General features: G+C 45.2%; 1 protein-coding gene across 1 annotated transcript in view; it reads right to left on the minus strand.

Moving 5' to 3' along the window:
• ATRN (attractin) overlaps positions 1-16,508 on the minus strand; it is a gene marked incomplete at its 5' end in the record, with an annotated part of 172,161 nt that overhangs the window by 41,723 nt on the left and 113,930 nt on the right. The window contains 1 exon segment of the mRNA XM_083398154.1: positions 1,975-2,036. Within this exon segment, the coding sequence (XP_083254280.1) occupies positions 1,975-2,036 (62 nt within the window).

The raw sequence follows: 16,508 nt of genomic DNA on the forward strand, positions 1-16,508 counted from the left end.
ACCCCGTTGTGGGGATTTGAACCGCTGACCTTCTGATCGGCAAGCCCTAGGCTCTGTGGTTTAACCCACAGCGCCACCCGTGTCCCTTCACCTAGGGCAGTGGCTCCCAATTAGCTAAGTACTGTGGAACTCCTGTTTTTCAAAAGCCAAGCCATGTCTCTATGGTAGTTTTTGTTAAGTGAATGGTGCCACGGAACCCCTGGGTGGGTTTACGTGGAGGGTTCCCGACCAGTTGGGAACCACTGACCCAGTGCAATGTATGTGGAAGTAACATTGTGGTGGGGAGGAAACTTATATAGGCCACCTGAGACAAGGTGATGCTACCTCCATCAATGGCCACCCCATCAGAGCATGGACTATGTGCCAACACCAGGCAGGGACAGGCACCTGTGATGCCACCACATCAGCATTAGAAGGGTCAAGTCGAGCAGGTGGCATCCAACCACCCTCTGAATATATTTGCAAGGCTTCCTGTCAACATCCCTTTCGTTTGCCATCTGTTGCAGCAGCAAAGCTATAAAAAGGACTGAAGTATCAGACAATAACCTTGGGAATCAACTTTACTGCCACAGGAATTCTATTTCTCCAGGAGGATACATCATCATCATCATCATCATCATCATCATCATCATCTCAATTTATTACTCACACTTTACCATAGGTCCCAGGGCATGTTACAACAATTTAAAATTCAGCATTAAAAATAATTGAAACAAATCACAGTGAATGAATAGGGTTGAGCCTAAAAACATGTCTCAAGTCTCCTCCTCTCACATGCTCTTCTGGGGTTCCCCAAAATAGATGGGCAAATGTGTGGGGAAAGCCCCACTGCAGCAGCTGGATTTCTTCCACTAGATTCCGCTAGCACACTGGGTTAGTTGAATCTGGCCCCTAGTTTCTCTCATATGCTGAAGACATGCATCTGTTCCTTGCTTCCTGCGCTCCCCAAGAACTCTAATAGGTTCATAGCACAGGACTTGCCCTTTGTAGAAGCCATGATGGCTGTACTTCAGCAAGACTTGTTCTTCTATATGCTAGACTATTTTATCCTTAACAATACCGTATTTTTCGCCCTATAGGGCGCACTGGCCCATAGGACGCACCTCGTTTTTTGGGGTGGGAAATGAATAAAAAATATATATATTTCTCCCCCCCCCAGCTGCGGGGCTGGGCGGGGGAAGCCCGAGCTTCCCCCGACCCCAGCCCCCAGAACAGGCTTCTATCCGCAAGCCTTGCGAGCCCAGCGGCAACTCCGGCCGTGCGCAAGGCTTGCGGACACCTGCGCGAAGCATGGGGCGTCCTCCGGAGGGCGCCCTGTGCTTCGGGCTGCAGGCTGCTGCCCACAAGCCTTGCGAGCCTGCGGGAACTCCCGCCGGGCTTGCAAGGCTTGCGGATAGCTTCCTGAAGCCTGGAGAGTGAGAGGGGTCGGTGCGCACCGATGCCTCTCGCTCTCCAGGCTTCAGCGAAAGCCTGCATTCGCCCCATAGGACGCACACACATTTCCCCTTCATTTTTAGAGGGGGGAAAGTGTATCCTATAGGGCGAAAAATACAGTACTTTCCACCACTTTCCCTGCTACAGACATTAAGCTAACCAGCCTGTAATTTCCAGGATCCTACCCCAGTTCACGCTACCCACCTACCACAGTGAATCCCTTTAAAAAAAAACCTCAGTTCTTACTGATAAAGGATTGTAATATGGCGTAGGAACAAAAGACAGACCCTTGTTCAGATAGTTCAACAGTCGGTATTTAAGCACCTAGAAAAGGATGCTGTGATTACTAAAACCCAGCATGGGTTTCTCAAAAACAAGTCATGCCAGATGAATCTCATTTCTTTCTCTTTCTTTCTTTTTTTATGGAGTTACAAGCTTGGTGGATCAGGGGAATGCTGTGGACATATAGTTTATCTTGACTTCAGTAAGGCTTTTGATACTAACAGTAAAATATTTTAGTTATTTAGAGTAGAAGATTACCTGAAAAAGGTGACAAAGAACTGTACCAGGTCCATAAAGTTACTGTGCTGTGAAAATGCAATCTGTAGAGGAAAAAAAAGGAAATGAATTATTTGTTGTTGCATTCAGAAACTCACGTTGCAAATAAGCTATTCCGTTTCCAGGCCTAACATACAATAATGAAATCCTGCTCCATTTAGATAGTGTTAACACAGCAACCTGTCACTTAAAAGTGGTGCATTGTTTACATATTTGATACCCCACCATTCTACCAGGTACCCAAGGAGGCTTACAACACGCGAAACAATAAAACATGGTGCCATATTAAAAGCACAAATAGAACAGCAGGATAATAAACATGCACTGCTTAGAACTACAGGAACGTAATCAATACGCTACAACTCCTCTCTCATGCTCTATTGATGTCTGAGCATGCATTAATTTATTGTGCTAAAGCTCTGATGACCACAAAAACCTCCCTAATGTTCGGAAACCACAGTACAGAAGAGGATCAAGATGGTGTAGGGGTCAGGAAGCCATTCAAGTTAAAACAAGATAGGTTCGGGGTCTAAACCTGGGCCCTCTCAGAAGGGGGAATCCTGCAACATAAAAGACCTCCCCTTGAACCATCCTCAGCAATGACTATCAAGGCAATCCCTCTTGCAGAGAAGTGAAGAGTAGAACTATGCTCTATGTCCTGCTCTTGATAATGTTTCCTGGCCAAAACCCACAGTTATTGACTCCTCCCTAGCAACTTCCTCAGTTCCAGTCTTTTTTCCATTACAGAAGTCTCCCTAGAATGAACACCTCTTGAAGTAGTGCATGGCCCTTTAACTGAGAGCAAATCCCCTGGGAGGTGAGGTCTAAAACTCTTTTTTTGGAAGTGAGAGCTGGACCATAACTAAGGTTGATCGCCGAAGAATTGATGCTTTTGAATTATGGTGCTGGAGGAGACGCTTGAAAGTCCCATGGACTGCAAGAAGATCAAACCTATCAATTTGGAAGGAAATCAGCCCTGAGTGCTCACTGGAAGGACAGATCCTGAAGCTGAGATTCCAATACTTTGACCACCTCATGAGAAGAGAAGACTCCCTGGAAAAGACCTTGATGCTGGGAAAGATGGAGGGCACAAGAAAAAGGAGACGACGGAGGACGAGATGGTTGGATAGTGTTCTCGAAGCTACCAACATGAGTCTGACCAAACTGCAGGAGGCAGTGGAAGACAGGAGTGCCTGGCCTGCTCTGGCCCATGGGGTCATGAAGAGTCAGACACGACTAAACGACTAAACAACAACAACAATAAACCATCAGTAGGCTGCCAGGCAGTGCTGCTGCAGCAACACACTGAGATACCTGCTCTCAGGCTCCAGCCCTACTCCTTAGCTTTCACCTTGCCTGGAGCGCTCAGTGTGTGCTGTCCTAGGTCCTGATGCTGCCGTATCACTGAGATCCTCACCACCACCTGCTAATATTTGCAAACAATCTACGACTAGGACTGCAGACATTCCCACCTATTGCTTTCCTCCCCTGCCCCTGGGCAGCGACTCCTCTGAAGACTTCAGGCACAAACAGGCTTGCAGAGACCTCTGTAAATTTTACTCAAAGCAGCTGCTGCGTTTCCAAGATTACATGGCGACAGCCACCCCAGCCCAAGTTTGGCACCAATATGAAAGCAAGCCAGCCAGTCCTGGTCTTTTAAGCAGGATGTCACCACTGTGTCACTCATTCCAAGTCTCCAGGGACAGGGCCAAGAGGCAGCCTCCTCCGGATTCTTAGATCCTCATTTGAAGATTAAAATATGGCAGGAGAAACTGGAGAGAATTTAAGGGAAGCATTCTTCTTATTTATTGTTTTGAAATACGAGATTACTTTTGTTTTTACCATTCAGGTCACAGAAGGCTTTTACATATTAAAGAATGTTTGTAACACTTTTAATGCAAATGATGAACCATTTTCTTGTACTTTATCATCTGAGCACGTAGCTGCCTCTGAAGACAGTTCAGAAACGTCAGCTAGTGCAGAATTCAGCGGCCAGGTTGCTCACTGGAGCAAGACGGTTTGAGCATATTACACTGATCCTGGTCCAACTGCCCTGACTACCAATTTTTTCCAGGCCCAATTCAAAGTGCTGGTTTTGACCTATAAAGCCTTAAACGGCTCAGGACCGCAATACCTCAAGGACCGCCTCTTTCCATATGAACCTACCCAGACCCTGAGATCATCTTCTGAGGCCCTTTTTAATGTGCCTCCTCCTCAAGAGGTCCAGAGGGTGGCAACACAAGAACAGGGCCTTCTCTGCAGTAGCTCCCCATCTGTGGAATGCTCTCCCCAGGGAAGTTTGCCTGGCGCCTTCATTATAAACCTTTAGGCACCAGGCAAAAGGTTCCTTTTTAACCACACCTTTGGCTGATTTGATTGACATCCTATGCCCTTTTAAAATGTGGGTGGTTTTTTGGGGGGGCGGGTTATTGGATTGTTGTTTTTATTTTATGTATTTTGTGGTTTTATATTTTGATTTTATTCTGTGAACCGCCCTGAGACCTCTGGGTGTAGGGCAGTATATTAATGATGATGATGATGATGATGATGATGTTTTAATAAATTTTATCTACTTGTCCTCCTTTTCTATCTCTCAGAGTGTCCATTAGCTTTACAATACACACCAAATCACAAACCCTGAATAGCCATGCTATGGATGGCAGAACTCCCTCCCCATTTATAAAACTTACTGCTATCGTAGCAATTGTTAAAAGATACATTAATATTCCAAGATAAGATAGCTGTCTTTTTTTAAACAACAAAAACAGAACAATGGATGTAGTATGAATGCACAACTGCACACACAAGTCAAAATTGATTTCCAATGTTTTTTTTTCTCTCTCTCTCTCTCTCGGGACATTATCCATAAATGTGGAACTGAACTGCTTCAATGTCACCACATCTCCAACAGATGTTTTTCGCTGTAGTACAAATTCTGCCCAGCCTAGACAGCATGTATTCCTGCTTCAGATCAAATGGGCATGTTCTGACAGATATCCATTTTCAAGAACTCACATTTGCCTGAACTTGGGGTCCCGCAAGCAGCTTGAAACGATGGAATCAAGTGCGAGCTAATATACTACCAAGCAGAACTGAGAAGACTGACACACTTAGCAGTAAAAGAGGAACTGCACTCATTCCTTCTGAAACAGTCCTGTTTTGAGTGGACCAGAAGTTGATTTACAGTTAGAGAAGGCAGCAACCTAACCCACCAACATCATGGAAGCTCATTTTGCAAGTTATTAGGCCAGTAAGCACTGTGTATTTCATTTCAACAAATTAGAGACCAAATCAGCTATTTTGGATCCAGCGGTGCAAAAAGGAAAAGAAAAGGGAAAAAAGCTTCCAGGATTTTCTGGTTCCTATTTCAGAAAAAAATGGAATGCCAAAACAAATTAAAATACCACACAAAAGCACACAGAGACCCACAAGGTTGAAAAGTACCCAGACTTTGCAGACAGATAAAACAAACAGAAAAATACACCATGCATGCTTTGTATGAAATCCATCTGTTTTCTTTCCTGCCACCTGTATTTCCTGAGTTCTAATGTTCAGAAGAATGAAGTCAAACAAACCTCAGAGCTGTGTTTGAATACAAAGCTGCTGCTCAACTTTCTATTGAAAAACAAATTGCCTAGGTATTTCCCAAGCCATGCCAAAAGTTGTCAAGATCATTCATTTTGGTTTTTGACAGTGCATTGTAAAAGGGAAAATTTTAATACTGCCCTTCACCTCAGGGCGGTTCAGCAGCAGCTGGAGACTTAGATTTCCACTTATATTATTTTTTTACAGAAATCAGGTCTTCTTGGTTGAATTTTTGAGGCTGAGAAAAGGCAAGGGTGAACCATTAACCTGTAAGAAGAAACAAATCAAGAACCATTCTGCCTGCTGAATATCTCTTCCCAAATCAATAAATGTAAATTCTTTGATACTTTGTGTGGTGGGTGTTAGCCAAAAAAGGTTCCGGTTATTACACTTTTATTAAATTATGGGGGATTGAATTCCTCCACAAAAGTCCTCCAAACAATGATTACACTGGGGACAAACTTTGAAGAACTTTGACTAAGTCCAGGAACAATCCTTACTGTATCTTTTGAGAGCCTTGTAGTGCTATATTTTCTTGATTCTGGGCAAGAGGATAGATCACAATTCCTCAGAGCCCAGGGCCCAAGAATGACCTACATAACAGCTATCGTCTTTCACAATTAGATTCTAAGTGTGAATGCACGATAGATGAGGGTCTGAACAGGAGTTGAAAGTTAGAACTAGAGGATGATGCAGTCCGGGACAAAATGATAGTTTCCACATGAGAAAAATCTATCATATGCAAGATTATCCAAATGCTAGGATTCTACAGGAGGAGAACAGGATATGGTAAACAGAGCATAGTTCAGCTTCCTGAGAATATCAGCTTCCTTTAAAGAAAAAAGCAAACCAACAAGTTTATATCCCTTTTCATGATGTAGCGCTGACTGAATGAGTGTGGGCAAATTTCAGACATCGGTGGTGAGGTATGGCTGAATGCGAACTTCAGTGCTCAGAGGTGGGGTTGACCCTCCCATTGCTACGAAACCAGAATTTGGGGTGGAGGAGTAAGAAAATTGTGTCCTTTTTTGCAATCTTTATTTTTTACAGTTCACAGAATTTGGATTCCCTGTGTACATAGAATCCTGGATATGCATTGAGGGATGAAAGGCAGAGATGGAGCAAAGAACATGAGAATAAACACTGGTTTTACACTGTCCATATTGTTACAAGCCGCCCCAATCTCTGCTGAGTGGTGGCAAGAGATTCCAGGGTCTTGGCACGTAACCAGGGTTGCGTTTCCACCGAGACACCAAGACACAGCACAAAATGACACCTTCGGGAAATATGGTTTATTCACACATATTTACACCTGAGTTTTATGGGGAGAGAGTGCACAGCACGTATCTTGTCCTTCCCAGCATTACAGCTTGGGATTCAGGGGCAGCATCGCCCTTGAGCCAGTGTCACCAACTGGACTCATCCACCTCAGCCCCGACTGGGCTAGGCGAGCTGGATGGCACTTCCAGAGACCACCTTTCTCACAGGAACAGGTCCAAGTGCCATGGACTCACAACTCAGAGCTGTGAGCACCGCAAATCACTCCAACAAGAAGACAGTCATTGTACAACAGAGTACAGCAGAGCATAAATCACTCGGACGACAGCGCTGAAGAATATCTTCTTTTATTCACTAACAGCTACTGTACTATACAAACTATATACAAATGGAGATGCTGGACTGCACTCAGTCTTTTTCTCTCCCTGACTGACTCACTCACTGACTGACTCACTCACTGACCGACTCTCTCTCTCTCTGATGTGGTGCTGGAGCAGAATAAGTAGATATAAGAACACGCCTCCTCCTCTCTGCAGAATCAGCAGACTGCTCAGGAGATTCTTGGGTATGGGAGGGGTGAAATCACCTCACTCTAAATGCTATCCCCATGTATCTTTGCAACTGCACGCTCCAGACAATCATCATGGCTGCTTCCCATCCGTCCCAGCATGGAGTTCCTCCCCCTTCTTGCTTCTTCCCAGAAAGCCCTGCTCCCTAAACTTCTGTTGTAAAAGGGCACCCTCTTTTTCTGCGGGGACATCACACCCCTGCCTTTACCCTGGCAACCTCCCTCTGTGCCTGGCAAGGTCTTGTTCCTGGTTGATGACTTCCATTGAGGGGTAATGGGTAGCCATCACAACCACTGTTTCTTCAATGACCCACCATCGCCAGGCTGGCCTCATGAAGAAGTTGTTGTTGTTGTTGTTGTTGTTGTTGTTGTTTAGTCGTTTAGTTGTGTCCGACTCTTCGTGACCCCATGGAGCAGAGCATACCAGCCACTCCTGTCTTCCACTGCCTCCCGCAGCTTGGTCAAACTCATGTTTGTAGCTTCAAGAACACTGTCCAACAATCTCGTCCTCTGTCGTCCCCTTCTCCTTGTGCCCTCCATCTTTCCCAACATCAGAGTCATTTCTAGGGAGTCTTCTCTTCTCATGAGGTGGCCAAAGTCTTGGAGCCTCAGCTTCAGGATCTGTCCTTCCAGTGAGCAATCAGGGCTGATTTCCTTCAGAATGGATAGGTTTGATCTTCTTGCAGTCCATGGGACTCTCAAGAGTCTCCTCCAGAACCATAATTCAAAAGTGTCAATTCTTCAGCGATCAGAAGTTAGGTGATGTTATTTCCCAGTCCTTGAGAAATTCAGGAATTTATGAGTCTGCTCAAATTCTGACCCTTCACTGAATGTAGAGATCTGCCCCACGCCAGCCCCTCGTAACAAGGGGACCACCTGACCCTTAAATCAGAAAGAATATTCCATGGTGCAATATGCACTGGAATTTTCTTGCACTTCTTTTGCCAGAACCTTTGCTATACAATGAAATGACCTGAAAGACATTTCACGCATACATACACACACCGGCTGCTGCCAGGGGGGAGATATTGGCCTCTGGAATGCCCCCCTTAGCTGCATTCAGAGAAAACCCAGGAAAAGTCCTTGTTGCTGGTGCAGAAGAGATGTTTTTGAAAAGGAGCCATTCCTTCTTTACTTAGCCATTTCATTTCTCCTTTAGTGGAAGCAGAATGTGTTCTGGATTACTTAAACCACAACAGCTATTAGGAAAAGCTCTTCACAGCTTAAGTAGTCAGACTCGCTGCAGTAGGTAGGTAGAATTCACATGGAACAAAATTGGCGGCGGGGTGGGGGGGGGGAGTCTTAATTTTAAAAGTATATATGACTCACTGTTTCCACAGGCAGAGTTTAAGGATTGGAGTTCAAGCAAGGAGACTTCCTGACAAACCTTTAAAACAACAACCCTCCTCTTGGATCTCATGTGTGTTTGTTCAACGAAGCTGGTTTGAATTATCTGCCGTCTGGCAGCAGAGATGTTAGAATCGGGCTAGGATGCTTGCCTGCATGGTTTCTGTTACCTCTTTTTTTTTTTTTTTTTTTTTTTGCAAAAGTAATAGGATAATTTATTTCATTTAGCACATGTCTGCGCATTTAACACACTCAGGGACATCCAGTGAAGCTGAACACTGGGAGATTCAGAAGAGACAGAAGAAACTACTTTTTCACATGGTGCAACCATGGAATTTCCTTCCCCAAGAGGCAGTATTGGGTGGGACATATTCCTGGAGAAGAACTATCAATGACCACCTCCACTATCAGACTCTTAATCTTAGTGTCATGGGTTCAAGTCCCATGCTGGGCCAAACAATTTCTGCATTGCAGGGGGTTAGACTAGATGACCCTTGGGTCCCTTCTATGATTCTATGGCTAGATGAGCCTCTGGCCTGATCCAGCAGGCCTTTTGTGATGTCCTTACGCATCGTTTTTGTTCTTTCTCTCTGCCTCCCACCTCCCTCAAGAAAAGCAGCTCATGATAAATTGTGTATCAACATAGCTTACCGTTTCAATACAATCTCATGTACTACTTGGATGACAAGACTGAAAACTTGTGGTAGGAAATAGGCCAACGTCCCTAGACAAAGTATTCCACGGGGCCATCATGGAGAAAGCCCTGCTCCCCATCACATGGAATAAAGCTTTTTCTGAAGGCTTTTAAAGCTATGGAGGCTCAGTTGGCAAGAGGCAATCCCCAAGGCAGGCCAGAGGCAGCACCCTGTATATTGGTTTAGAGAATCATAGAATCATAGAGTTGGAAGAGACCACAAGGGCTATCGAGTCCAACCCCCTGCCAAGCAGGAAACACCATCAGAGCACTCCTGACATATGGTTGTCAAGCCTCTGCTTAAAGACCTCCAAAGAAGGAGACTCCACCACATGCCTTGGCAGCAAATTCCACTGTCGAACAGCTCTTACTGTCAGGAAGTTCTTCCTAATGTTTAGGTGGAATCTTCTTTCTTGTAGTTTGGATCCATTGCTCCGTGTCCGCTTCTCTGGAGCAGCAGAAAACAACCTTTCTCCCTCCTCTATGTGACATCCTTTTATATATTTGAACATGGCTATCATATCACCCCTTAACCTCCTCTTCTCCAGGCTAAACATGCCCAGCTCCCTTAGCCGTTCCTCATAAGGCATCGTTTCCAGGCCTTTGACCATTTTGGTTGCCCTCCTCTGGACACGTTCCAGTTTGTCAGTGTCCTTCTTGACAAAGCTTGAGCAGTTTGATTTCTCCAAATTCTGATGCGAACGGACTTGATCAGCATCTCCCAAACTAATGTACAGATCGCAGTGTAATTACCCCTTTGGGTTTTCCACTTCTCAAAATCTTGTGGCACACTCAGTGGCTCAAGTAAGTTAACAAATGTGTATTTTAAAATGAAATGCATTTGGAAATGCAAACACTGAGATAAAATATGCATCTTATCACCCCACCCCTTATATACCCAAGCTGATCACTGGTCCTTGGCTTGGCAGAAACCATCTTAGCAGGAGGACCACCTGCCATTTGGAATTCTCTCCCCTTAAATATCAGCCAGGAGCCACCTCTGTTATCTTTTTGGCACCCACTAAAAACCTTCCCATTCCAGCAAGCTTTTTAAGTAGAAACCTTTCCCAGTCTGCATCTGCACTGGGGTTGTTTTTAAGAGGCTGTTGTTGTTTTGTTGTTTACCGCCCTGGGCTCCTTTGGGAAGAACAGTGGGATACAAACTAAATTACTGTAAAAAAAATGAATAATATTATCTAGATGCATATTTTGAGATAAAATACATATTTCCTGTATTTTTCATCCCATAGGACTCACCTACTTCTTTGGGAGGGAAATAAAGGAAATTTCCCCCCCTTTATTTCCCCCCCAATACCAGGTCGGGGAACAGTGGGATGGCAGCGCTGAGCTTGTGGGGCTGGCCGATGTCTGCCCGGCACAAGGGGCGCTCTGCCCCCGGTGCACAAGGCTTGCCGACACCTGCGCAAAGCACGGGACATCCTCCGGAGGGCGCCCCGTGCTCCACGCTGCAGGCTGCCACCTGCAAGCCTTGCGCGCCCGGGGGAACTCCCCCCGGGTGCGCAAGGCTTGTGGATAGCTTCTTGGAGCCTGAAGAGCGAGAGGCGTCGGTGCGCACCGACCCCTCTCGCTCTCCAGGCTTCAGTGAAAGCCTGCATTCGCCCCACAGGACGCACACACATTTCCCCTTCATTTTTGGAGGCGGAAAAGTGCGTCCTATAGGGCGAAAAAGATGGTAAATACAGAGTGTGACATTCGGTCAGATTCCTCCCCCCACCTTTTACCGAAACACTGCAGATTAATGCAGAAATGGGACAAAAGACTTATGAGTGAGAGACTGATCCACCCATCCCTAGCATTAGCCCCAGAAGCTAATTGGCAAGAAGCATTAATACAAGTCAAACTACAGGAGATAAAGTTCAACAGAAAAACCAGCAGCATACAATTTGCCTTTTCTGGCACAGCGCAGATGAAATCCATGCCACGGGAGGAAAGAGAGTATTTATTTCTGAAGCAGCATGAAGTACAGTACTGTTTCCTGGATGCTGCAGGATCTGCTCCAGTTAGCAACTAGAAATTATTCTGCCTTTTAAAAAGGGGGCTCCCATTAGCAGCAAAATTAATTGCATTTTTTTGCTTTAGACTCATTTTACTTTACCAATACTATTGATGATTGTTCAGCTGGCACAGGAGCTCTATTAGCTGAAACACAAGTAAAATTCAAGACTCAGGTCTCCTAGGATCTTGCAACCTAACCATTCCAAGGTCTGCTTTATTAGGATAGCATTTGCATGTGCCCAGAAGTAGCCTGGTGTTCGACTTTCCACAAAGAAAGATGCAACATCAATTTCCCTGGCTTGCTGGGGGTGGGGTGGATGACAAAGGGACGGCTGATGGCTCTGCAGAATTGTCCAAACACCATTTGGACAAAAGAAGTTGGCAAAAGAGACTTTCTTCCCAGTGGGGCAGTATTCCCCCATAACCCCATATGAAGAAGGGGTGGGTTGAGCCATGGCTTTTCATTTTAGCATGATAGCAAAACGAAGAGCAACAGAAGGAAACATATCCTCACAGAGGTGACCGTGCAAACAGCACTCATCACTCGGTAAAACTACTGCCATGTGAACTACTATTGGCTTGGGTTTACTTGGTTCTCAAAGTTAGAAGATGATACTTCCTATTTGGAATGACGCACCCAGTGAGGACACAGGTGGTGCTGTGGTCTAAACCACTGAGCCTAGGGCTTGCCAATCGAAAGGTTGGCAGTTCGAATCCCTGCAACAGGGTAAGTTCCTGTTGTTCAGTCCCAGCTCCTGCCAACCTAGCAGTTCGAAAGCACGTCAAAGTGCAAGTAGATAAATAGGTACCGCTCCGGGGGGAAGGTAAACGGCATTTCTGTGCACTGCTCTGGTTTCGCCAGAAGCGGCTTAGTCATGCTGACCGCATGATCCGGAAGCTGTACGCCGGCTCCCTCAGCCAATAAAGCGAGATGAGCGCCGCAACCCCAGAGTCGGTCACGACTAGACTTAACTGTCATGGGTCCCCTCTACCGTTTATCCAGTGAGGCATAAGGTATATCCCACTGGTTAAATGGGGACAGATGGGCGGGCGTTTCACCTTGAAACAGCCCAAATTCAAAAACAGCCTTAACAAATATAAAGGAAGTGCACGGCCTGTTTCACCAGAAAGATTATTTCATGGTCTGATAATGCATTGGAGGACCCTCAAAAGCAGATTTTTGAGGGTCTGCGTGGAAATGACAGGCAGGGAACCTCCAATGCATGATCTCTACAGGTGCTGCGCTGGGCAAGACCCGTACTCTCATCCAGCAGAACTCTTTTTACACGCGTATTTGCGTCTCTGAGAGATGCATGTTCAAGACTTTTGTTCTTTTCCTTCCCTGGCTGCTTCTCGTTTTCGCTGCATTGGCAGCATTGTCGGTGACCAAGCTGTGCACTTGACATCTGAATTTTGGTCCGGTGCACTGCAGCTTTACCTTTACCGCTTCTTTTAAGTATTCTGCCGCGAGCACATTCCCCAACGCTTCAATTGTTTCTGAACGAGAGAGACAGCTCTTTTCTTGGGCTGTCACACAAGCACATATTATTGGATCACTACGGATGCCGTTTCACATATCAAGGTACAGGCTAACAACTTTTTCGCCTTCTCTCCCCTCCCCAACCTGCATCCCATTGTTCCCTTTCATCCTCATTTACTGCATCCAGCAATTTGCTACCTAACTCTACTCCTAAAAATAGATTGCGGTAGATTTTCCATCATTGCAATCAGGCTACAAAATGTTTGTGCTGAACTTCTTGAGAGTTTGTCGCATAGATGCTTCAATTGGTGCTGTGCGGGAATGAGCTGGGGGAAGAACGGCAGCAGCAGGAAACCTGCTTTGAAGGGCAGAAGGACACCAAGTTCCACTCAGTGGAGACCAACAGTAGGGAAGCTCCAGCTCATGGGCCAAACTTGGCCAGCCAGGCCATTTTGGGGTAGCCACAACCACCAACCCTACATCTGATTTCATACATGACATCAGGAATGGGGCAGATAAGGCCGAGTGTCAGGGGACTGCCATCGGAACAGGGAAGGGAGGCAGAGGGGCAGTTGGGATACAGGGAACCTCTGAAAATCTTGAGAAGCAGTTCCTCTTCCTGCGGTGGGGAAAGCCACACCTCCAGTGAGGAAGAGGGGAAGGGACCAGAGGATGCTGGTGGGAGCCCCAGTGCCGCACCTCGTCAGTCTGAGGGTGGGGAAAACCACACCTCCCGGGTAAAGGGCTAGAGGATGCTGCTGGGAGCCTCAGCACCGCTCCTGACCAAGCAGGCCAGGAGGGAAGCACGCCTCTTCCGTCGCCCACCTTGCGCAGAGGTGTAAAACACAAAGAAGGAAGGAAAAGGCTGGGGGTGACTAAGCTCTTATGCTGGGGAAGGACCTGGAAACGACCACTCCCGGATTCTGCTAGTGACTGAGGCAGACATGAAGTGATGGTTCTGCACTGTAAATAGTTTTGCACCAAAATAAAACCAGGGAAAGACAGGTCGGAGTCCTGCCTGGTTACTCACGAGCAACCACCACTGATATCTGACACACCAAGATTTTGCAAGATCTACTAGGAGCTTCAAGCATGTTCCCACCCTTGCCTTCCCTTGGCTCAAGGAGGGGAAGAAGTTTCCATTCAATCTTGGAATGAAACTATTAGGCTTTAGTAGAAATGTTATAAGGAGTTATGTACAAACAACTATTTAAATGCTAAGGTTTTTTCTTTTTAGGGTGAGATAAGGTTAAAATAAATTAAGATAATTAAAGGACAGGATATAATGAAAGATAGAAAGGATTTGCTGAGATAATTAATAATTAGAATACAAAAGAGGGAAGTGTGAGGAGGTCAAGGAAATAAGTTAACAAAGATAAGAATATGGAATTATTGGATTTGTTTTTAATTTTTTTTTCCAATGTTGGTGTATTGTATTGTATTCTCTTTTTTATTCTTTTTTTATTGATCTGTATTGTTAATTCTGCTTGTTTGCTTTTCTTGCTTTCCTTGCTTTCTTTTCTTTTGTAACTTTAAATTCCCAATAAATATTATTTTTAAAAGAAGTTTCCATTCAATGGAGGAAGCTGCTCCTCCCTCCCAGCGCTGCTTCATTCAAGCTATTAGCTTATATTCATCTGGGAGGATTTTCTCTGTACAGAAGGAACCGGCCTATTCCCAAAAGCTGGTATGCACTCGCTGTTTTCCTTATCCTAAAGGGCAGGAGAACAAGTTGAACATGGAGGCGTCCCAGGGCTGTTATGCGGCACCGATCCAGCTGCTGCAGGGTCACGTATTATTCTCAGTCTATAAAGGAGCTGCCAAGATCTTGGTCTAGCCTGGATATTGCCTGGGGGGCCGAAATGCGTGGAGCACATGCAGGGGCCCTATTCCAGAGGTGGCACTGCGACTCCAGAATTCCCAACCAAGGTCCCTGCTCATCTGGGTCACTTTCTAGCTGTCAGTAGTAAGTGAAGACATTTATATTCTGACAGGTTCCTTGATTGATTTCCACTGTCTTTTTGATCGATGGTTCTTCGCTGCTTGCTCGGATGAGCACTTTGTTACAGGGAGGCTCCTGGTCTATAGTTGCATCATCTTACTATTGGAATACTTCGGATCTGCAGCTGCTGTTTCACAGCTAAATCTGAGATTTTGCACTTTTGGTATAGGGGATTTTGCGGGGAATGCTACAGGCCACATTAGGCAATTTTCAGGAAGGAGAGGAGAGTGTTTTAGAAACATATAAAGTGCATCAGGGATATGAACTGCCCTGAGACCTCCGGGTATAGGGCGGTATATAAATTCAATAAATAATAATAAAATAATAGAATCGTAGAATTGGAAGGGACCCTGAGGGTCATCTAGTTCAACCCCTTGGAATGCAAGAATCTCAATTAAAGCATCCATGACAGATGGCCAAACAACCTCTGCTTAAAAACCCCCAAGGAAGGAGAGTCTACCGCCTTCTGAGTGAGTCTTTTCCGCTGTCAAACAGTTTTTACCTTCAGAAAGCTCTTCCTGTGGTTTACTAAGAATCTCCTTTCAAGTAACTTGAAGACATTCGTTCAAGGCCTACTCTCCAGAGCAAGAGAAAACAAGCTTGCTCTGTCTTCCATGTGAGAGCCCTTAAGATGGCTATCATATCCCCTCTCAGTCTCCTCTTTTCCAGGCTAAACATGCTCAGCTCCTGCAACCGTTCCTCATAAGGCCTGGTTTCCAGACCCTTGATCATCGCACCTTACCATTTCCAGAAGATATCTAACCCCTGCCCCCCCCCCCCCCCGCCCACACACAGTGTTGGCAGCTATCACAGGGCGGAGAAAACAGATCAATACAAAAGCAACGTTTTCCCAAATAACAATTTATAAGGAAGATTAAACAATTAAATGAACCATTATTTATCAGACAAAGCCAATCATAAAAGCTTATATAGTGTTTATTGATCACTCACATTCTTATAATAATTTTTGGTTCTGAACAGGCTAGATGCATCTCTTCTGAGATTTATTTCCATATTAAAATTCACATTTCCTAATTTGTATCTCTGAACTCTTTATGTCCTCTTCTCTTCTTAAAAATAACTCACTGATTCACATCCAGGAAAGTCTTTTAACAAAATGAACTTCAGGTGTGCATTGACTGTGTACTCCCCAAATTGTGGGGTGGACCAGGAGAGGTTTTCACATGTTTGAATTTGGTATGCCCTAAATTTCAAGTTGTTTTTTTGGACTTGCCTGCCCTTGGTCCAAAAAAAACAGTGTGGTTAGGATTTAACACTAGGCCTACTCAGAGTAGACCCACTGAAATTAATGAACATGACTCAGTTGGGTCAATTAAATTCAACAGGCTTACTCTGAATAAAAATTCGCTTAATTTCACCCTGCATTTTAAAGTGACACTGCATTATTATTATTTTCTAAAAAGCAAAACCAATCTGACAAGCTCAGTGCAAGTAGGGAGGGGTGGAGAAATCATTTGCTCTGACCGACACTGTTTCTCAGCCCAAATGTTTGACACCACTTACAACACACACCAAGTCCTGGATG

The sequence above is a fragment of the Podarcis tiliguerta genome (genome assembly GCF_965153285.1).
Source record: "Podarcis tiliguerta genome assembly, chromosome: 9".
NCBI classification, from domain to species: Eukaryota; Metazoa; Chordata; class Lepidosauria; order Squamata; family Lacertidae; genus Podarcis; species Podarcis tiliguerta.